Source organism: Rhodnius prolixus, unplaced genomic scaffold (genome assembly GCF_049639745.1).
Source record: "Rhodnius prolixus isolate KJV_2025 unplaced genomic scaffold, Rpr scaffold_3, whole genome shotgun sequence".
NCBI classification, from domain to species: domain Eukaryota; kingdom Metazoa; phylum Arthropoda; class Insecta; order Hemiptera; family Reduviidae; genus Rhodnius; species Rhodnius prolixus.
In genome coordinates this window covers 34,225,879-34,248,778 of record NW_027411603.1, presented here as the reverse complement: position 1 = coordinate 34,248,778, position 22,900 = coordinate 34,225,879, and the positions used below count along the sequence as shown (strand labels likewise).

At 32.2% G+C, this 22,900-nt stretch overlaps 3 protein-coding genes across 14 annotated transcripts in view; 1 reads left to right on the top strand and 2 right to left on the bottom strand.

Moving 5' to 3' along the window:
- Positions 1-1,592, bottom strand: part of Klc (kinesin light chain) — a 210,842-nt gene extending 209,250 nt beyond the window's left edge. For 6 of the 7 annotated variants that reach the window (XR_012457942.1, XM_074126373.1, XM_074126371.1 and 3 more), the window contains exons 1-2: positions 1,440-1,592; positions 461-556 (exon numbers count right to left, since the gene is read on the bottom strand). Coding sequence is in view for 5 of the 7 variants with exons in the window: in XM_074126373.1 (XP_073982474.1) it covers positions 461-510 (50 nt within the window). In the remaining 2 variants the exon portion in view is untranslated. The remainder of the gene's footprint in view (positions 1-460; positions 557-1,439) is intronic. The other variant, XM_074126369.1, reaches the window with a different exon arrangement.
- Positions 1,593-3,843: 2,251 nt separating this feature from the next.
- On the top strand, positions 3,844-6,085 carry LOC141453315 (ubiquitin-conjugating enzyme E2 L3-like). 2 transcript variants are annotated; one of them, XM_074126382.1, is made up of 2 exons: positions 3,844-4,153; positions 4,314-4,452. In XM_074126382.1, the coding sequence occupies exons 1-2, from the start codon at positions 4,076-4,078 to the stop codon at positions 4,401-4,403; spliced, it is 168 nt and encodes a 55-aa protein (XP_073982483.1). In that variant the 5' UTR covers positions 3,844-4,075; the 3' UTR covers positions 4,404-4,452. The 2 variants fall into 2 exon arrangements, with proteins under 2 accessions (XP_073982483.1, XP_073982482.1); XM_074126381.1 differs by adding an exon at positions 5,379-6,085 and having other exon boundaries at positions 3,879-4,662.
- Positions 6,086-6,244: 159 nt separating this feature from the next.
- The window catches only part of eIF5 (eukaryotic translation initiation factor 5), a 44,189-nt gene continuing 27,533 nt past the window's right edge, over positions 6,245-22,900 (bottom strand). For 3 of the 5 annotated variants that reach the window (XM_074126378.1, XM_074126374.1, XM_074126375.1), the window contains 8 exons: positions 17,340-17,457; positions 16,869-17,249; positions 10,861-11,145; positions 10,336-10,505; positions 8,235-8,525; positions 7,736-7,873; positions 7,448-7,630; positions 6,245-6,615 (listed from right to left, as the gene is read on the bottom strand). In XM_074126378.1, the coding sequence (XP_073982479.1) occupies positions 6,490-6,615; positions 7,448-7,630; positions 7,736-7,873; positions 8,235-8,525; positions 10,336-10,505; positions 10,861-11,145; positions 16,869-17,025 (1,350 nt within the window). In that variant the 5' untranslated portion in view covers positions 17,026-17,249; positions 17,340-17,457 and the 3' untranslated portion in view covers positions 6,245-6,489. Of the gene's footprint in view, positions 6,616-7,447; positions 7,631-7,735; positions 7,874-8,234; positions 8,526-10,335; positions 10,506-10,860; positions 11,146-16,868; positions 17,250-17,339; positions 17,458-17,542; positions 17,833-18,180; positions 19,102-22,900 lie in introns of those variants that run through there. The other 2 variants (XM_074126376.1, XM_074126377.1) reach the window with 2 other exon arrangements.

The window sequence follows — 22,900 nt, the reverse complement described above, 5'->3', positions numbered from 1 at the left end:
TTTCCAGCAACTTCTGTTAGAAAATAAGTCCAGTTGAAGAGTACATTAGAAAAGTAGTGTAACCTTTTTTAATGTTAAATAATCTCTAAGGGTCAATATGTATCTCTTAATATGTGGCTCAAGGAAGTCACTTTTCTATAATTTTATCCTAAATTCTCTGAATAAATCTTTAGGAAATGGTAACTGTGGTTTATTTAAGGACCAACAAAATGTATCTTTATAGATATGCTATAAAGAGAAATAGCCAAGATCCTTGAAAAATCCTCTAACCAAGGAAAAGAAAAAGTCACTTGAAAAGGAATCTCCTACAGAACCACTGAGAATCTTAAGATAATCGTGATACGAAACTTCAGAAGAAATATCTATTGTTTGAACTAGTATTTACTTTCGAAAAATGTTCGTATATATAGAAATGTTATAATATATAACTAATGTTTAAAAACATGCACAGTGCACTTACGGATCTTGTTTAGATTCCATGCCACTTAGAGGAACATTGGAGGACACCATAGGGCACCTCTATATTTCATTTAACAACGCAGGAAAACCACAAAATCTGAAAACAAAAATGAAAACAATTTGTTACTTAATAAATAAATTTTCTGATGATGTTACGTTAAATTTAATATGCAAACTGGTTGTACACATTCTTTATTACTTTCAGTAATAAAATAAGCAAATTTAATCTCACTATTAAATAAAATTTTAATAAACATCAAATCATTAACAATTCCACACGTTTTCTATCTTGTAATTTGCTTGTCTTTAAAATTATTATATTCAATTTCTCTATGCATCTCAAATTAAAAAATATGTATATTTAATATAACACTAACGATATATCATTTTATGTAAAAAAAAATTTCTTTAACTCAAAACTAAGGAAGTGGAGCACAAAGGACAAGCTTAGTAATACGAGACAAATACGCAATAAATTTAGAAGGAAGTTACAACTTTTGAGAGAGCAAAAAATAACTTATTTTTAAGGTAAAAGCTTTTTTAATTAACATATAAAACAATAACTATAGGTAAATTATAAACACAAGATAAAACTGTAATCTGGAATTAGCTCTCAAAACACATGTAGTTCCATTAAAACATCATTTTTATCACTTAACTTCAAATATTAGTAGTAGAAAATTATCTTTGCACCTTTATAAACTAGAAAATAAGTAATACCGCATACTAGAAAAATTAAAGAGAAGGTAATAAATTAACCTGTCAATGACATTTCATGTTCTTCGCAAATCAAAAGAATAATTAATGTTACATTTAACTTGAGATACAGTTTTTGTTATTAAAATAGAGATTACTTCCATTCAAGCAACCAGCAGGTAGATTAGATTGAAGTGAATTAAAATTTTAGAGAGGAAGAACATCAGATAACATTTCTTCATGTGTTAACTGGGTGAAAACATTAATACAAAATGTAAACTTACATTCTAGAAGTGGTAATATGTCGTGAGAAGATACTTGAAATTAACAAAAATTTTTTGTGAAGAGAAAATGTATTGAAAGAGATGAAACGATGGTAGTGTCAAGGTTATCCAACAGTAATCAGCGACAAAATGTAGAAGGTTTCAATCAACCAAAAGTGTTACCAGACAGATGTCAAAAAATATGATACGAATCTTTGCATTTCAATTAAAGAAACAGAAAAATATGTGATATAATTTTGAATATATTTTGCTTTTTAAATAGTTTTAAAACAAGAAAATAACAATATTAATATACTTTCATTTGTTGGCGCCAAATACCTGTTTAAACTCTTATGAATAAAAGGAATTGCTTTTCATAAAACTACTATTTGACTTATTTAACTTTGCCTAATGTAAAATTATAAGCATTTAGATAAATATATAATTAAAACTAACTCTGGAATTCATATATTTCGAAGATTATAAACACATCTTTTTCTAGAGTTATTTTTATTTGTGGAGAATCTGACTTTGAATAATAAAATTTTTAGCACTTTGGAAGATTTTTAGCTATATGAATGTCCTCCCATTGAATCCGTTAAAATAACCTGATAAAAATTAAGCGAAATATGTAAAAGAGTTTTACAAAGTTTCAAAAAACACATTGTTTTTTTAGAAAATGGCAACCACATCCAAAAAAAATTGGTGTCACCACTTGTATTACTTTCATATTACACTTTCTCAAACTACAATTTACGTAATTAAATTTAAATGGTAATTTAAAATTCGTTCAGAACGAATATTCATTTCATTTAATAACAATTTTCACTGCAATAAAATATTACTGAAAGAAAGTTAACATTTTGGCTTCCCCAGAACTACTAAGAGAAAAGTTTCAGACCAAACTGATAGGGCTAACATAAGTTTTGTCAATGTCCAAATGAAACTCGTTTGGCAACTTGCTGGAAAATTACTGAAAATGAAAACTTTTTCGGAAAAGCTTATCTGTAGAATCGCACTTCTTGAATTATGGCGCGACATTTCATAATCAAATAATGATTTTTTTATTTATTTGTTTTAACCCTCCTTATGAAGACCACGTAAATGAAGTTAATAGAAAATTTTTCGAATGAATGTAAATCCTTTATGTATGAAGTGTGGTGTATCCAGTTTAAAGAAAAATGTTAAAAACTGTATACCTTTACTTAAAATAAAACAAAAAATATGGGAGTAGTTTTCCAGTAACAAAACTTGACATTCTTTCATAAAAATGGATACTTCTGCTGGTGGAAATTTTATCATCTTAGTTACGGACGAATCTGTTATTGGTGGGTACCATCTTATTTGGGTAAGTAGCACACTATAAACTGATGCAAAGATGTCCTTCATGCTGTAAATGTTTTGTTTTTTATTAATCCTGGACAAAATTATTTATTGTGTAATTGTCATTTTATAACGTCGGCAATTTTTAAATATCATTGATATCCTTCGATAGAAAAATTAATTTATATTGGGGTCAAGTTCATACTAAGACGACATGAAAGGTGTAACGCCACTCTGTTTTAAGATTTGCGGTGATCTCAATGGCTTGGTTAGAATGGATTCAATTTTAGAGAGAGCATTTAGGTTGATACGTTGTTCCGATGGCAACAGTTATTCTTAAGATTGATTAAAAATTGTTACTAGGTTAGAATCTACATCGAAGAAGAGGAAGCAAACGCTGACAGTATTCTAATTTGATTACACGGCACTATTTGAAGATATCAGGGTAATACAAAAATTCCCTCAGACATATTAAGTTCCTCTCCCACTACATCTTTCTGACTTTCTTCACATATCACCATTTTCCACTCTTCCACTTTCCTTTTTTTCTTTAAACTGATCCAAAAAAGCCATCTATGGGGAAACACATGGTTCCCTAGTAAATTACTTTTCCGCTTTCAGACCAACGTCTAGAATACATCTTAGCGTCTTGTGCTCTTCACAATTAGTACTAAATTTCGTTGCTCCTTTTAAAAACTTCGAGCTTTCATACAAAAGTTTTAAATTTTGCCTCTCCTCTTGGTGAGACTAATCTGAACTAAACAAATTCTGGTATCCTGGAAAATCCGTTCTGTTGATGTTTAAAAAAAATCTCTACAGCAGTTCAGAGAACCAGTAATTGTGTTTCAATTATGCTAACCTTCAAACAAGTCAATTTGTCGGCAACATTAACGTAGATCACACTATCCTTTTTAAATTCCAAGATTTTAAGCAAAGTGCAAACGCCCTTTTGCTATGAACACCTAGTTTTGGTAAAAAAATTAGTAATATTTTCTTTATAAATTATTGTTTTTCAAAAATCTTTACATGAAGTTGTATTGACACATTTGGCTGTATTGATTCACCACACCGTCTAAAGAAAAACATTTATTGACTGATAAAGAAATTGGCTGTCTTACCGTTTAATATTTGAATGGTAAAATTGCTATCAGCTGTTCCATAATATTTAGCGTTTTATTTAACTGGCATAACTCTAAATTAAATGAGAAAGTAATTACTATAGATTTCACCAACTGAAAGTAATAGGAAAAATTAATAATGGCCATTTAATGAAACAACTCCATTAATCTATCAAAAACATTAAAGCAGAAACTCCATTTCTAATCAACGGAACAATGGCGGGTAATCGAAGATTGCAGAAAGAACTTTCGGAACTTCAACAATCTGGAATGAGGTCATTTCGTGACATTCAGGTAGATGATAAAAATATTTTATCTTGGCAGGGCTTAATCCTTCCAGAAAATCCACCATATAATAAGGGTGCTTTTCGTATTGATATAAATTTTCCAATAGAATATCCATTTCGACCGCCAAAAATAGTATTTCTAACGAAAATTTATCACCCAAATGTAGGTGAAAATGGACAAGTGTGTCTGTCAATCATTAGATATGAAAACTGGAAACCTGCCACAAAAATTGACCAAGTTATCAATGCTTTGGTAGCATTAATAAATGATCCTGAACCAGGACATCCTTTAAGATCTGACTTAGCTGAAGAGTACACGAAAGACCGGAAAAAATTTCTTAAAAATGCAGATGAGTATACGAAAAAATTTGCGGAAAAACGACCTTCAGATTGAGCATGCTTATGATGGAAAGATCATGATGCCCGTGTAAATCTTATTTTATTTCAATAAAAAAAAACAGTAAAATAAACAATTGCTAATTAACTTTTGTTTATGTCAGAGCTTATGAATTAAGAGTAAGTATATTTATTGGTAGCCAGTCTCTTAAAAATATTAAAAACATAACTACTTTGAAGTTTATGAATCTGTGAATGGCATCGCAAATAAGGATACTAAAAACGTTTAACTGTTGAAAAATTTAACCAGATTTCAAATTTTCCCACGAAACTGTAGTTCCTCCAATGTTTTGCAGGGCATATAAAAATGCAAGGTATCAAAAAAGAACAATCAAAACAAGGCTCACATGAAAAAAATTACCTTCGTAATTTGCAATGTAAATTTTTTACTCTTGAGTAAATTGTAGTACTTCGTGTGGCAATGGCCGAATGTACATTTATTGTAGAAAATTACCTTTTTTCGAATAAACTTTTTTTTTATGTTTAAATATGTTGTAAACTTCATTTAGAAATCATGGTTTCTTAAGGTTTTTTTCTCTTATTGTTAGGGAACAACACAAAAAAAACTGTGCTAACTAATAGAATTTACCAATGCTTGTACTAGGTAGACCAATTCCAAATCGACGTTAACATAACGCAATAACCTAGAGAGAAAGGCTTGTTCGTCTCATTACAGAAATAATGGAGACCGTTTTCAAAATAACTACAGTGCTCTTCTTCCCAAGTTAAACATGAGAAACTCATCTTTTATGAAAAATATACAAGAGTTTCCATCAATTAATATACCTAAAGAAATCTAGTTTTAATTTTTAACATTTACAGTATCCACATTCCAGATCTGGTTCTTGCGGATTTCGAAATATTCAGCAGCAAGTTACGAGAAGTTTTTGGACAGATTACATAACCACTTTATTTTGTGTAATAACATTTAGTGAACGATAATTTTGAAAAGTTTAAGGTAATTAAATAACAAATTATCAAGAAAAATACAGTAATAATGAATAATATATGTAATTTTTAACAATATTTAAAACCAACACATAGCAGTTTTATAAATGTTGTGTGTCCATAAATTATATAATAAACTTATTCAAAAAAATATATATTATATATATTTAATCAGTTACCAAAACAAATAACACAACACAAAAGTAATTTAATTAATGATGATAGCATTTTCAGTGAAATGAAATAATGAAGAGTAATTATAAATCACCAAAACAAGATGTATATTAAGCATATTTCATTTCAAGTATTTTTTTTTTTTTTCTATTTACCATACCGTTTTTTAAGAATTAATATTTTTTAATGAATGAAACCAAATTTTGTATAATGAACTTTAAAAAAAAAAGGTAAGAAATTAGTTTAAATGTGTCATTTATTTGGCTATCAAAATCTTTATGTACCATTTACAAGACGAACATTATTTAAGAACGAAAAATAATAAAAAAAGTATTATCAAAATAAAAACAACGCACTTTAAAAGTAAAATACAAAATAATGTGAAATGCGAAAGTGATGATTATTTCAAAAATATTTTATTTTCACACTTGTTAAACACAAATAAAGTACAAAGCAGTTGTGGAGGCTTTTATTACGCAGCTAGGAAATTGTCAATATGCTTTAATGATAACTGATACACAGCTAATGGTAATGTTTAAAACCTCTTGCAAATTTATATTTTTTGTTTTGAAATTTTTAATTATTTACTTTTTAAATATATATATATTTTGTTGAAAAGGAAGCAGAAGACTTCTGATATATATATTTTTTACTCTACAGTTCAAAATAAGCCTCTAATTAGACATCAATTCTTTTTTTTTTTTTTTTTTCCTAAGTTCATGCTAACAATTTAGATTAACAGCATTGGAAAAAGGGAAATATTATTGTAGCATCTATATAATGTAAGTTTAATAAACGGTACAGAAATCCAAAAGGGAAAAGCTGTTAGATAGCGTCAATGTCCACATCATCCTCCTCATCGTCTTCAACAGGGGCGCTAGGCTTAGGAGTATTATTAACTGTTTTGTGTTCTTTTAATGGAGAAGCCTTCAGTCTGTCATTATATTCGATCTATAAGAAATCATTAAAAATTTACATTAATAAAAACAAAAAAATACATGAAAAGACAGTTACATTGAAACAAAAGAATACTTCAAGGAATGAAGTAGTTGAACAAATGTTGAAAAAGTATTTCGAGTTCGCAGGTTAGATAAATAAAAATAGTATTTTTGCGTCACAACACGCATTTATTTATTTCTTCTTGAACGGTTTATGAATGAAAATCGAAAACCAGTCAGAAATAAAGAGAGGGACGAAGCATGCAAGACAGATAAATAAAGCATATACACTTTTTACCTCGAACAAAAAAAAACCTCCTATAATTAGTGACAATGATAACTAACTTCCAAAATTCGAAACAGCTCCATTAAAATACGAACACAGATAATATTAACAAAAGTAGCGTAAGGTATAATTTACTTAAGAAAATGGATGCTGGCAAATGTAGTATAAGAAAGTAACGTTTATTTTTTTTTCAGGGTCCATCACCGGAAACTGTACGGTCTAAAACATATTTGTGCGATAGTTAAACATCCGCAAGAATGTTGAAATTATGATAAAGGAAGAAAACAAAATCAACAGGCAGGCAGATTCGAACCCATGATCTCTACCGGATGAGAATCCGGTGCACCCACTCTTCAGACAATTCCTTACCAGGATATTCAGTTCAAAATGGAAACTAGTAGTACCTAAATCAAACAGCTTTGTAATGGAAGTGCGGATTATTTAATATATGTTGAGGGTTAAACGTTGATGATTCTTTTTTTAGTGCTTGTCTAATGAAGTTAAAAAATTTACAGTTTTTCAGATCAAATTCAGATAATAAACAAATAAATATACTTACTTCAAGATCATCTTCCTCATCAGTAGACTCTTCTTCTTCCTCCGCTTCTTTAAGCCATGTGAGGAATGGCTCGGCCTTATTATGGATCTCCTGGCTTAACTCCTTTGGAACATACTTCTTACTCACTTTGCCACCCCATTCTATAATCACATTTTCCTCCAATATGTCCAGATCATACAACAACTAGAAAAAAAATATTTATTGCGTTATTCTATTATCTCTTTTGCTAATAATAAATTTCTCATAAATTGATAACAAATGCCTGCAAAATTAGGAGAGAAATAATACCTTAAATATTGCGGGTACTTTGGGCAATAGAGTGGTTTTATGCATCGCTACTATTTGTTCAACCCCACCAATCAAAGCTTTTTGAGCTTTTGGATCATCATGAGTGAAGCGGAGGAATAATATGCGATGGCGTTTAATCTGTAAAAAATAAATAAATAAATAATAATAATAATAATAATAATAATAAGTAAATCAGGGAAGGGATTAGCTATGAGGTTAGCATACTGGACTCCCACGCGGAGGTCCCGGGTTCGAATCCAGCAGCTGACCTTTAGATTTTCTCTTCCTAGGAGCTTCTTACAGCTCACTGTCCGGAGTTGGACAGTGTTGTCTGTAACGAGAGAACACTGTCCGGAGGCCAGCAGTGCACTGGAAAAAGCTCCGGGCGCTAATAACCTCAGCTGTTGATGCGCCCAAAAAAAAATAATAATAATAAAAATAAGTAAATCATTTTGTGCGTTTAAATAAAATGCTTAAAAAAATAAAACAAAAAACCCACTTCAATATGTATCTTTTCATCAAACAGCAACTCAGCTAAAACCAATGGTGCCTTGCTTTTAATCTCCAACCGTTCAGCCTCAGCAAGTAATTCTTTAGCAGCAGAAGGCACCTCTAAAGTGCCTGAATCTTTGCGTTCTTTTACAGTGGCATAAAAAATATCCATACGTTCTTTTTCTGTTTTTTCCAAATCATCAGTCATAGTGAGATTTTTTGCACCATCTGTCAAATCCTGAAGACGTGCCCTGACTGCTTCTTCGGATACATCTACCGCCCAATCATCTTCGTCAACCTACAAAAAAAAAAAATCAAAAGATTAATTAAAAACAAAAACAAAAATCTGCGGACCCACACATACCACAGGTGTAACCCCAGCAAGAATGGCCTAGGATTTTGAATTTGAGGAAAATTGCCAACGCGCCCAAATTAAATTTGAAGTAAAATTATCCGCAACAACCTTGATTAATCCATAACCTCTTACAGTAGATGTAATTCCTAAACAGGACTACAGAAAAAAACAAGCGTGCCAAGACAGACATAATCAGCGAAATAAGTTTTTTGTTTATGTAAGTAGTACGTAAAGGTGTTCTTGCGTACTTTTCTTTAATTTAATTCGGTGAACTATTTTTTTATTCACTGATTATCCGTCATTCACTTTTTGTCTGTGGCGATATTAAGTGGTATTTTGACCGAAATAAGTTAATTTAAATAAATCATAAAATAAAAGAGTTCAAATTTTTAAATTTGGGCAAAAAAAGGGGCTATTCAGTTTGAGAAATTGGTAGAGTATGGGGGCAGTAGTGCCCAGAATTGATTAAAAATTTTCAGGGAAGGTGATATGAGCGATGAAAGTATGCCAAAATAAGGGGTCTTAGATCCCATGACTTGACTGTATTAAATGAAGCTGATCTTCGGACATCATAAGAAAACTTGAGGGCCATTTAAGAGTGTCTCCCTCTTGCATAACTTTAATAAACCCATAGTTAGCAATCAGATTAAGTAAAGTAAAGTAAGTAAAGTGATTGCCAATTTTTTCAGGCGGGCTTTACTTCCAAACTACCAAATTAGGTGTCGTGGACGGAGGCGACTAGCAAACATACTTTACAGTAAATTTCTGTTATTAACCATCAAATAAAATCCAAGGTCTAAGACCGGGAATCGAACCCAGTACCACAATGCATATTATTAGCTTTACAGGTCTCGCCTCTTAACCGCTCGGCTACCGTGGGCCTTCACATTAGATGTTTTAAAATTTAAATTGAAATGTTTGTTTTAATTTGAATAAAAGTTTTTCGAAATATTATTTGTTAAGTTGCGTTTTATTGCTCTTTTGGACGTACATCACTTGTCTAAAGCGATTTATGGAGACAAGAGGTCATTCAAGAATAGTTGTACAGCAGAGAGAGAGACGATAGGTACATCCGGCACCTGGCTTTACGAAACAGGAGCATAACGAGAAATGAGATAAAAAGTCTCATAAGGCAAGTCCGAAATGTTTCCATCTCCAGTAGGACTGTTAGAAGTAGACTTAATGAAAGTAACCTTAGAGCCAGACATCCTGCTCGTGGCCCTCTCCTTACCACAGTTCACAAAATGACCAGGCTTCAGTTTGCACGTGAACATGTGAATTGGACTTTAGACAACTGGAAGAGAGTTCTCTTTACAGATGAGGTGAGGGTAGGCCTAAATTCTTCATATGGCCGTAGTTACAAATGGCTTATTTTTTCAGCCAACAATATTTTGAAAGTCCAAAATTTGCACAAATTGGAAATAATAAAAAAAATAAGGGTGGTGCGTTAATTTTGTGTTAAATTAAATTTGCTGATTTTAGAAATATTTCTTTTATTTTAGTTTTTAATAATTTCATCTGGTGTAAGACACCATGAGTGTTTGCTTTCAAGACTTTTTACTTAGGAGACCCTACAGCCAGTACACTGTCTGATAACAGAAAATATTGTCCTTAACCAGAACCAGTGAACCGAAACCAGTGAAAGCCCTAGCTTTCCTGATTCCTGATCTTCATTTGGTGGATTCATCCCTGTGTTCAATTTCAGCTCTTACACTTCAAATCATATCAAATTTTACATATCTGGCAGACTTACATCTTTTGCAATCGGTTTGGTTGGTGCAACAATTAATTCTGGTTCTTCTTCAGATTTTGGAGAACCTGAACGTTCTCCGTTAGTTGTTGTTTCTCCATTCTGTTTAGCTTTAGATCTCCGAGCACGTTTTCCTTCAGTTAATGAGGCACCTTGAGTACCAGGGTTCATATCTTTTAATGAAAGAAAAAACAAAAATTACATTGTTGCTCATTCTTTTTGGTGACTGATTCATAGTTTCAATAGGATGAAAAAATAATTGCCATTTCAGTCGTGATACATTTATTCTGCCGAGTTTTCGACCTAGGGAAGAAAGTGACCTAGAAGTTACATTACAATTCTGTAATGTAAAAATATTACTTTGTAAACTAGCCCTGAAGATGACGTAGTCCCTTAGGTCGAAAGCTCGGCAGAATAAATGTATCACGACTGAAATGGCAATTATTTTTTCATCCTATAAAAATCACATATTAATAAAATATATAAGTAAATAAAACAATTATTCATTAAGTTTACAAAAATACTTACTTGGTGGATTTTTAATTATGTATGTATTTAGTTTATGGTTAAATTGTAGTAAACCATGGAAACCACATGCTTTGCATCCTTGACTGATTGTTTCTTTCTTTGAATTGACACTTAAATCAGTTTCTGGATTATCGCATTCCGGGCATAATACGAATTTGCGAATAAATCCATCTAATAAATCTTGTAATTTAGATGCATCATGTGATCCATTCACTATATAGCGATCGTTCTTGAAATCTACTAATGTTTGAGCACCAAGTTCACACCCAAAGTATTTTGTTGGATCTGACCAAAAAAAAAAGTGAAATTAAAAATATAAATTTAAAAAGAATATTGAAGATGGACATATAAATTATACATATAAAATAAAAGTGTTGGAAATAGAAAGGCTTAGTTTAGCAGGATGTATAATCACAACATGAATTGACGCATCAGTCATAAATATCTTATTAACTTAATTAAATAAATAATACGTAGGAAATCCATCATAACCCGGAAAGAAATAAAAGAAATCCTAAAAATTCCCTTTTAAACGAATCTCGAAGATGCAGAAAAGCCTTTCAGTTAGAACAACTCTTTGTTAATAGAACACACTGCTTGCTTCTTCTTCGTTAGGTTGGCAGCAAGCGAGCCAGAGACTTTAAAGTTCTGATCATGCAAGCATCTGTTGAGCGATTGGTTACGAACAGTCGAATAAAAGAGGATGAAAGGGAGGAGCTAGAACTCTCTCCCACGCGAACTGCAAAGAAATGAACAAAAATAATAATAATGATGCCATTACTTGGCAACAAAACTTGAACTTAATTTCTTCTTATAGTGGTTCGGCAAGACGTGATGCCGAATACCGAACTAAACGGCAAATAAATTGTAACAAAAAGAGATTTTTAAGAGAAAACAGTACAAAGTAAATTATATTTTAACATGTAAATTATACATAAACCAACAAATCCATAGCAAAACATAAGATTAGATAACAAAAACTAGGATCTCAGATAACCACAAAAATTATTTAGCAATCCTTTCAGAAAGCAGAAAAGTATAGGTGATAAGATTGTCAAGCATATTAGTTCCAATTCAAGAATCAACTTTAAATGATAATTTACTGCAAAGCATAGACACACTTGGAAGCAGAATCTGTAAACATTGGAAATGAAGAAACCGGTGCACTGAAACGTAGAATCGAAAACAGCAATCATACTTGTTTACATCGAGCAAGTGGCAATTTAGTAGGAAATTGTAAACGGAAACATCAGCATAAAATCTCGCTTAAAGTAAACAAATAAAGAAAAAGAATTAAGTAAAGTTATCTTCTATTTTTATACTGGTGATGCTTGCTATCACGAATTCAGGCATCGAGGAAAGCGCAGCATACTTATGTATTAACCATTTTTCTAACAAAATAAAAGAAGTCAAACTGGAATTCAAACGTTCCAAAATAGACTGGAAAAAGAAACCAGCTAAGGCATAATATTTGGAGAGTTTTATTTCACCTTTAATCTACAGCTTTTCTAGTCAGAAACTAGAGTGCAAACGTTAGGCTAGGTTAGTCAGATCAGGATTAATATAGGATAAAAGAAAAAATAATTAAAAATATGGTATGAAACTCAAAATGAATTTCTCTGAGTGCAATTTATGATATTAAATTTACTTAAAATTTATAGTGAGTACTTAAAGATAGTTCACTTAACCAGTTAACTGTTTATAACGAAGATATTCGTCATGAAAGAAGTGTAAAATTTTGTGTTATAACGAGTATATTCGTCATGCGTTTTCAAGTAGTGACACCATCGGCAGTTAATTTTACAATTTTAGTTAAAACTAATATATATTCGTCAATTTATTTTTGATTCCTATTTATGTAAATATAAATAAATGAATAAATGTACAAAAAATAAATAACGAAAAAATAAAATATAAGTCACTTCATTGCAACCCAATTTCATATCAAACATGAACGGTTTGACGATATATTCGATATATTTGATATTTTGAAGGAGACACATTTTCCAATAAGGTCGAAACAGTTAACTCGTTAAAGATTTTACATGTTCACTTACTTTACGTAATAAATTAGAGTTAAAGGAAGTATATATCAGCTCTGTTAGAGCCTAATTAAAATCATACTCCCAAAGAAGCAAACCACAAAGAGGTAACCACCAATATGTTTCGACAATCTTTATGTAGAAGTTTAAATGAAACAGTCTTAAGACATTTTATGACAGGAGGAAACAAATTCTCGACGCGATACTCAATTTTGTTGGTCAATCCTGAAGGAGAGTTCTCGGGGCCAATGGAGCTTCAATCGGAATGGAATATTGTAAAAGGTAGGGCAGGAGAGAGGCTGTAGAAAATGATTAGAACAATGAGAAAGTTTAATATGGTATTTCTAGAATTTTCACCAGTTTAGCTATTTTACGAAAGTTGAGATCTGTATGTAGTAAGAATGGTGCATCACCAACTTGTCGAAATATTTTAGATTGGAATCTCAGGATCGTCTGTACGTTTTCATGCGCCCACAGAGTTCTTAGTCCGAACAATAAGATAGGTTTACTTAGAGAGCCACACAAAAACTAATTCGTCAAAAACTCTTTTTCGTACGGTGGTATTCAAAACAATAAATCAAAGTAGCTATCTGCCAGATTATTGTAATAACTTTTTCTTAAGAAATGAGAAAAAATAAAAAAGATAAAGAACAATTATAAAAATAAATTTACATATTCAAGTAACATTATTAACTGAGAATTCTAATAATTCCAGATTAAAATAATCAATTCCTAAAACTACATGAACCGAAGCCTTGTATAAATATTCAATATGGCTAAATAAGCACTTGAGATTCCAAACATCAGCACATTTAAGCCTACGAAAATGATTCTGCATTTTTTTCACAGATAATTTGTTACATAAGTTGCGCAATTTGTACTAAATATAAACTCATATTTTCCCTTACGATTTTAAAATAGTGCTCGTCTATTAAAAAAACAACAGAATTTTATAGAAGACTGAAGTATTGAAAATGTGATACAGTCTGTGCATGCTATATAATTTGTGTGGTTTTTATTATCATCACAGCATGATTCTAGTTCTCTCTCAATCTGACTGGGCTTTGGATTTTTGTCCATTTCACCGTCTGGGACAAGGCATTTTACTACTACTAACAAAACTGTAGTTAGAGGAGGAGACACGCATGTAATAGAAGCTTCTTTTTTTTTTTTTAGCGGAAGTAAAATTTTCCACATTAAACTGTTGATTGTAAAAATGGATAAATATCCAACAACAAGGGAAAAATAAGCAAAGATAAAATCAACTATATTATCCATCACTGCCGGACAAAACCACATTTAATAGATTACACAGAGGGAAGGGATTAGCTATGAGGTTAGCATACTGGACTCCCACGTGGAGGTCCCGGGTTCGAATCCAGCAGCTGACCCTTAGATTTTCTCTTCCTAGGAGCTTCTTACAGCTCACTGTCCGGTGATGGACAGTGTTGTCTGTAACGAGAGAACACTGTCCGGAGGCCGGCAGTGCACTGGAAAAAGCTCCGGGCGCTAATGACCTCAGCTGTTGATGCGCCAAAAAAAAAAAAAAAAAAAAAAAAATAGATTACACAGAAATCAAATAAGTATATCATCGTGGAGTCTGTTTGAAATTTAGTTTAGATGCCAAAATGAGGCCCAACAATACTGGAAATGCCAACCTACTGAAAATTTTTCAGTTTTTCCTCAAAATTTTAACAATTTTCTTTTAACTAGACACTGAACTTAGGGGAGGCTTACACCTTTTCTTTGTCCAGTATTTGCCAGTGGAAATTCGAAAGGAGAATACAAATTTTAAAGAACATCAAAATTGCTATTGCACAGACCGGCTTTTTCGATTCCCCTCTAATGTTCTGCACATTCGCCAGTGTTTTATTTGAACTTGAACAAGAAGAGCTTAGATCTTTAGTTAGGTGCCACAATAGGCGATCAGTTAGAGGTTAGGCTCACAAAGCTGACACAAATTGTTGGTAGTAGGTTCGATTCCCGGTCTAGGCCTTGGATTTAATTTAACAGTTAATAGGTGAAATTAATAGAAATGTATGCTTGCTAGTCGCCTACGTCCACGACACCTAATTAGGAAACTGGACGTAACGCCCGTCTGAATAAATAAGGCATTACTTTACTATTTTATCCATTTAATTAGAAACGATTTGAGGGATTCTGTGGGTAGCCGTGATGTCACGTTTCCTTCAACGGAATCAATTTATTACAGTGTGAACTATAATAATACATAATTAACTTTCATTTTTATATGTCGTTTTCCAGCTTACAGAATAATAGATAAATTTTTAACTAAGCATACATAATAAAACCTCTAATACTGAGCTATTTTTTTGAAAATGTTATAAAATCAATTTAAGGTCCATTAAATAAATGTTACTTCTTAAAATTGGTAATACTAAAAATTTTAAAACCTTATAAAGACAACAATATTAATGTTTTTCAAATTATATTCCACCAAGAGTTTAAAAGTTTACTTTTTGAATTTTGACGACCCCTCTTTTTTAATTAATTGATGATTATTTTAAATTTATTGCGCGTCGAAATCTGAGGTATTTGTTGCCCGAAGCTTTTTTTTCAGTACTGATCTCCGGACAGTGTTCCCTCGTTAAAGGCAATACTGTCCATCGATGGCCAGTGAACTGTAAAGAAGCAACGAACTCGGTATCTCCACGTTGGAATCCAATACTCGCTAACTAGTGAGTTAATATAGAATTTAATTTCATGTTTTAAATTCAAAAATCCAACGAACGAAAACTTTAATTTATTTACAAATCTCTTGTTTTGTATATTTTAATTTAGAAGTTTCGACTTTATTGAAAAGCAATTCCTTTGTCAAAATGTTTTATGCTTTTGCACAAATAAATATATATTATGTTAATACGTATTGAAGTAACTACTTTTTAGTACAAATCCTACATTTCGAGTAAATTTAATACTTTGATTGCTGTTGAAAAAATTGTATTTTTACTAGATTTTTGTGAATTTACTAGAACATTGCCAAATTCAGTCATTATTTTATTTTTTTGTCAAGCTTTCGACCAAGGGACTAGTTCATCTTCAGAGCTTTTGCTATCAATAATTATATTTTTTACATTGTACTGTCTCACTCACTTGATAATTATCAGTAAATAATATAAATAATATATAATATAATCAGATAATAATAATCAGTAAATTTACTGAGACACTCTTCTACCCTGTCTGTTTAGTTACTGAGTCTAAATAAACGGCGTTTAGTTACTAAGTCTAAATAAACAGTTTATTTACCTGAGTGTAAATAAACAGTTTTTAATTACTGAGTTTAAATAAACAGCGTTTAGTTACTGAGTCTAAATAAACAGTGTTTATTTACTGAGTCTAAATAAACAGTTTATTTACTGAGTGTAAATAAACAGCTTTTAGTTACTGAGTTTAAATAAACAGCGTTTAGTTACTGAGTCTAAATAAACAGACTCGACAGAAGACACAGCAACCTTAGATATAACTATGTAAAAAATATACATAATTGTTACCACAAGCCCTGAAGATGACCTTTGTAAGCTCAGCAAAAAATTTAAAAAAATGATGACTGTATTTGGCAATATCCTCTATTCCTTTTGGATTAATTAATGACACCGTAACTCGATAATCAATGCTCTTAAAAGTTTTACTTACATTTTTTTAATAAACGCAACTCAATAAAAAATAATAAAAAATTAAACTTATTCTCCTCATAATAGTTGGTTTTATCAAGTCAGCGATTGTTTCCGAGTGATTCGCCTAAATTTATTGGGATGCCTTCAGAAACCTGCTAGAATGACGCCTAGATTCAAGTTGTTCAGATACACTATTCATCGGAAATCTTAAGTATGGCCGCAGAGTGAAAAAAAAACTCTTTTAACATGTCCTTCTAATTGAAGAGAACAAATAAAAAATAAATACACAAATATATATAATAAAAATGAAAAATTAAATAATACTGACAAGTAGCCGGTCGCCCAAGTGCTTTAGCAACATCGGCCATGTTGACAATAACAGTTTTTATGCCATTACCCTTGCCTTCAACTTTGGCAACAAGGCGAGGCATCTTATAACGATAGAATGCATCAGAGACATTACGGTTGACGTTGACGCTGCCCATTTTTTTTGTTTATTTATACCAATTATGATATCAACGTTGATGATGATGATGTAGATCAGATATACTGGAGGATATGGAGGATGTTAGAAAGGGGTATTGGCCCTATAGCGCTAATTCTGCTCTTCTTAACACTTTTTATTTTTATTCCGCTAATTATTTGTGGCAGTCACGTTTCTCTAAAAGGCTGTGATTTCCTGTGCCGATTACTTGAAAATTTTGATGTCCTATAAAGAAAAAAATAAAAATAAATAAAAGTTACTTTATAATAATGAATTTTTAGGATTAAATTTTCAAAATTATAGTAGAAGCTTTACCTATAACTGACAGGCCACTGTAGCTTCGATGAAATCATACACCTAGAGACAAGGCCAGCTATTGGCTCTACTGCTCTGTGTAAACTCCCTGGCCTTCTTCTCGATAATGATGATGTTTCTGAAACAAAATTTAAATAAAATTCAAAATTGTTATAATTTTCAAAAAAAATAAAAAAATAAATACTCTAAATAAAATCAATTACCAATACAATTATTTGCATGGATTATGAAACTGTGTAAAAAATTGCTGTACATCAGAATTTCCTAAACAATTATGAATATGACTTTTTTTTTTTTTTTTAGATTAAAGAAACACCTTGGACATGAAAACACGATTTCACGAATTTAAATCATTGATTATATAATGTTTTTTTTGTTTGTTTTTTCTTTGTTTTTTATTTAATTTTTTAGAATTGATTTTTTAATCGTTCACTTTTCGGATAATATTTTTTCTCACAGAATAATTGGTCATTCTTCGTAAGATCATAATTATTTAAATAATATACTTTTATGCACATTTGTTTCGATAAATTTTAATTAAAATGAAAACTTAGATTTTGTAAAAAAGAAAAAAAAATTGTTTATAAACAAAAACGATTATAAAATAATATAATTTTTAGGTATCTTTAGAAACGATATAGTTTATTTTTTTGTTTAATTTTATTTTATTAAAAACATATTTGTTGTAAATTATATGTTGTTAGAAAATATATGTTAATTACAAAAATTGCGAAATAAAAGATTCGCTTATGCTTTTGTAATGAATTTTAAATTTATTTGCTGAAAAATAATACTTTTTTAAACAATAACTTTTGTTAAACAGTGAAATCATTTTAGATACCTGTGCTGGAAAGCACCATATGTTTGTGGATTGCCTTTGAAGTTGTGATGACGGGACACAGGTCCCGCTGATCGTTGCCGTACAGTTTATTAAAATATAGACTGACTGTATGGTGAAGAGAGAAAAAAATTAATAAAATTTACTTATATTAAAAATAGTGTAGGTAGGAACGTGTACTCCAGTATAACTGGGATTGATTCTACTATATGCGCTGTGATAGCCAGCAGTGAAGAGGGGGGGGGGTGTTATATATGTATATAAAGAACCGCACAGTCGCACTAAAGGACCCTGTTCAGCTTTTGCCCAGTTAGATCGATCTGTCCGGGTCCTACAGCGCAACTAACAGCAGAGAGGTAATACCGGGCTCTAAAACATCGATCGCGTTTAACTAAACACACCATGCTATTCTCCAGCAAACGTTTTTTTGTTAAAAAAAAAAGAGCACCAGAAAAATTTATCTAACACAGATGTGTGTAAGTGTTTCACTAAAATATTTGTCGAAGGTCAGTTATCTCTCCTGATGGTCACTATTATCGCTTATCCTTGACAGGAGACAAGCAATTCATACTTTTTACAAGTGATAGGACGTAGAAAACAAGATGCTTGTACAAAATTCATCTAAATATCTTGACAGAAGTTTAAAGCTATACTTAGGTGTACTTAGGAGCACAAAGTGAAAGAAAGAATGAAGTGTTAGAATCAAGGAATTTACAGGATAAACCTGATATTAGACTGCTCATGACATGCTCTAATTTTTCTAGTAATTGTTAGGACAGCACCAGAAGATATAAAAGCCAATCTGGAAGGTGTACTGAAACTGTACGACTGATGGTGAACGGGGTTGCTAAGTTATTAAGAGTTTAATGATTTAGAACTGTAAGGGTGATTCCAAATAAAACTAACGAAACACTAACTAAGCAATAAAAACAAAAGAAATGACTAAAGGAATAGAAGGAGCATTGAATACTGCCACGTATGTCGTACGCTGTATCCTAATGATTACTGTCGTAACTATCTGTAGAGCGGATATTCGAGTCCCTTATTTAGTGACGTGAGAGAAGGGGCGTGATACAGACCAGGTCAGCATCTTTGTTCTTAGCTTCCAGTCAGTTGCCCTTACGTGCTATTGCGCAACTTTCATGGGTCACACTTTAAGACTGTGGGTTTAACTAAATTGTTGGAACCCTGCATGATTGCTGGATCTAGATTAAATTCTTTTCTACGAACTAAAGATCTTGGATTTTTCTGGAAGATTGTAGGCCTTGAGCCATAGTCCTGGATAAGTCGTTTTTCTCTCTCACTCCCTGAATAGTTCCAACTTTCAGCTGAAAATGCCCTTGACCTCCTCAATGCTCTTCTGACAGTACTCTCGATTCATTGCGTCAGCATGACCCAATTCTTGAAGCCAAGCATGCTTCTGGCATCTCTCACTCCCTGATAGTTCCACGCTTGACCTCCTCAATGCTCTTCTGACAGTACTCTCGATTCATTGCGTCACCCTGTCCCAATTCGTGAAGCCAAGCATGCTTCTGGCATCCTCTCTCACACCCTGAATAGTTCAAACTTTCAGCTGTAAATGCCCTTGACCTCCTCAATACGCTTCCGACAGCCCTCTCGATTCATTGCGTCAGCATGACCCAATTCATGAAGCCAAGCATGCTTCTGCCATCCTCTCTCCATCAGCCTAACGTAGCCTAGGACAGCCCCACTCTTCTTTCGGCAGTCAAGCCTTTCCTCCATTGACTCTTTTTGGGAATCACGGAACTGTCCATCCTAACACGTGTCCTGCCCACCTTAACCTGCCCAGTTTAATCATTTTAACGATATCAAGCTCTTTGGTAAAGTAGTATCATCTCCCTCCTTTGTCTGCTGTCACCAGATTGCACCTTGTTTTAATCGACCAAACATCTTCAAAAGATTTTAACAAACAGCGCTTTCTCTTGGGATTGGGTGATGACCCACATCTTGATGCTGGCTTACAGGTGCGTAATCGGCATATTAAAAGTAAACTGGTGAACAAGTGGTACAAACTCTTCTCCGTCCTTGACCTCATATATCAGTGAATCTATAGGCTTTTAAAACCACGAAACATGAGAGTTTTAGTGCCTCTCAATTGCTTTGAATGAACTTACAAGTTCCATTAATTTACCAGACACGATAATCTCAGAAAGGGACATCTTTACCATCGAGAAGACAACGAATGTAGTAGTTCTAGCATAAATACAACAAATCTATTACACTCACCACAAGCAACACAAGTTGGTTATGGATTAAACCGCAGTCAGTGGCTTGGATTACAAGGTCTTTTCCCTCCCCACCCTATCCGTTGAATTGCTCTAAAATCAGAGGTCCTCAAACTTATTTCCTCTACCCCCCCACTTTGAGAATCAATTATTTTCTAGCGCCCCCTAAAATTTTTAACTTTACATCTCAAAAATCACAATCATTATTTTAATTTAATTATTGCGTGCCATATGAGTTCTCTCCTGTTTCTGAGTTTAAACTTACATTTTAAATGAGACTGTACTAATGAGGGCAATAAATCGCTACTTTATAAATAATATTTAGAAAAACTCTTATTCAAATTAAAACAAACATTTCAATTTAAATTTTAAAACATTAATGTGAAGGATGAAACTGATGATTTTTAACAAGTTTGTTAATATCAGGCTCGAATTTACTCAAAAAAACAGCCGTAAGTCACTGCGTTCGGTCCTATGCAAACGATTTCTCCTTTTAGTTAGCAGCGTTGCCCACAGCACTAAATCCTCGTTCAAACAAATACGACGATGGAAATGCTATCAAAAATTGTTGGAACAATCGACCACAATCCAGGGTACAATTGGGGGATTGGCTGTTGTGGTCAAAATTAACGAAACAACCAAATAATCGATGTAGTGTAGTAGGTAGGAATTTATTTTAATTTAAAATATTATATTAGAAAAACCCAAATCAGCAATCGCTCCCCTAGACCGCTTCAACACCTCCAAATTTTCTCTGGGCCTTTTACCGCCTCCCTGAAGGCCTCCAGTGCCCATTTAGAGAAAGACTACTCTAAATAGAATTTTCTTTAAAAAATGTTTTTGAACAAATATTTTAGATCTTTAAATATGCAATATGCAAACTGGTTTTTTAGAAAAAAGGAACCCACTGGCGTGACAATTTCAAAAAAATGGACCCATAACAAGGTTTCTCAAATTTTTTTTTTTGAGTTATAGTGATGACGAGAGCTCAAAATAGATATTTCCGGCAAAACGCGATTTGAAAAATTTTGGCAGTCCACAATACTTCTACTTCCTATTATATAAAGTAATATAAATTAATAAAACAGAAACCTCTCCAATCATACTGAATAGAAGACGACAAACACTACCTTTTGACAACTACCTTCTAATAGACAATGATGTTCCTATTTTAATTTTTTCTAGGTTTATAGCCTAGCTTTCACAAAGTGTACATAGACCACAATTGTAATTATAGACACAAGGTGTTACAGACAGTTTGGCATGTGCATTGTATGAACTTAATCTCCGTCAACACGCATACTAACCGTGTAAAAGAATATTTATAATCGGCCTTATTTTTTCTATTTTTCATTTCTAATGCTTTTAGCCAAGATGATAGTGACCTGTTTTTATTCGATCGTAATTTTATTAACAAAAAAAAAAAATTATTTGTTTCAATGAATTGAAATTTTCATACATCTTTATTTTAGTCTCATCTGGAGCTTCAAAAAGAAAAAAACTGGGCTATTAGGTCAATCATTTCATTTCACAGGCTCAAAATTCAAAAAAAAAATTTTAAAAATACTTATTTTCATACTGAGAATATTTTGACAAAAAATCAGTCAACTGGAACGCCATTAAAATAAGAAAAAGAAAAGCAGTTCAAGCATTATTCTAATGCAATATCTGCAGCAAACTGAATCCCCTTATGAAGGTGGATTAGTGCGCCAAAATCCCGAATTAATTCAGGAATTTCCTGAATGGATTTTTCACTTTGTTTTTCAGCTTTTCTCAAAAATGGCTCCAACGAGTTCCCTTAAACTTTTGTGTATTATACTCATTTTTATCTAAAACTTTTAATAGTAACATTCTTTTTAGAATATTCGATTAGAAATCATCTATCTAAAATAACCCCCTTTAAGTAGAGGTTCGACCTCAGTTTTTTTTTTTGTTAGGACTCAGGGGTTTTTTAAATTTTAACATTCCGCGTGTTACAAAATGTTTTTGGCATAATGTTTTAAATCGTACGAAAAGGGAAGTTTTGTTCTACGAGAATCCACTTGTTTTTCTCGAGTTAATTTATGTTAACTTTCAGATTAAAATGGAATGTCAAGTTGAGAAAAATGAGCATTTTCGACACCTCCATCTTTTTGCTGGCTTGCCACGGACGCTAGCAACGATTTCTCCACCGAATCGTTACTGGCGACAAAAAATGGTGCCTGTACCATTAATATGAAACAGCGCAAGGAATGGCCTAGCCCCCGGTAAACAAGCGACACCGCACGTGAAACAATCAACTTCATCCGCGTAAAACGATGTTGTGCGTAAGGTGGGATTAGGGAAATATGATTATCCATTACGAATTGCTTGAACGGAACTAAAAGGTCAACATGAAACCCAACATATGGAACGACGACTCAACACGGCTATTCAAGAGAAAAGAACTAAAATCGGCAGCCATGGAGTTCTTTTGCTGCACGACAACGTCCGTTCTC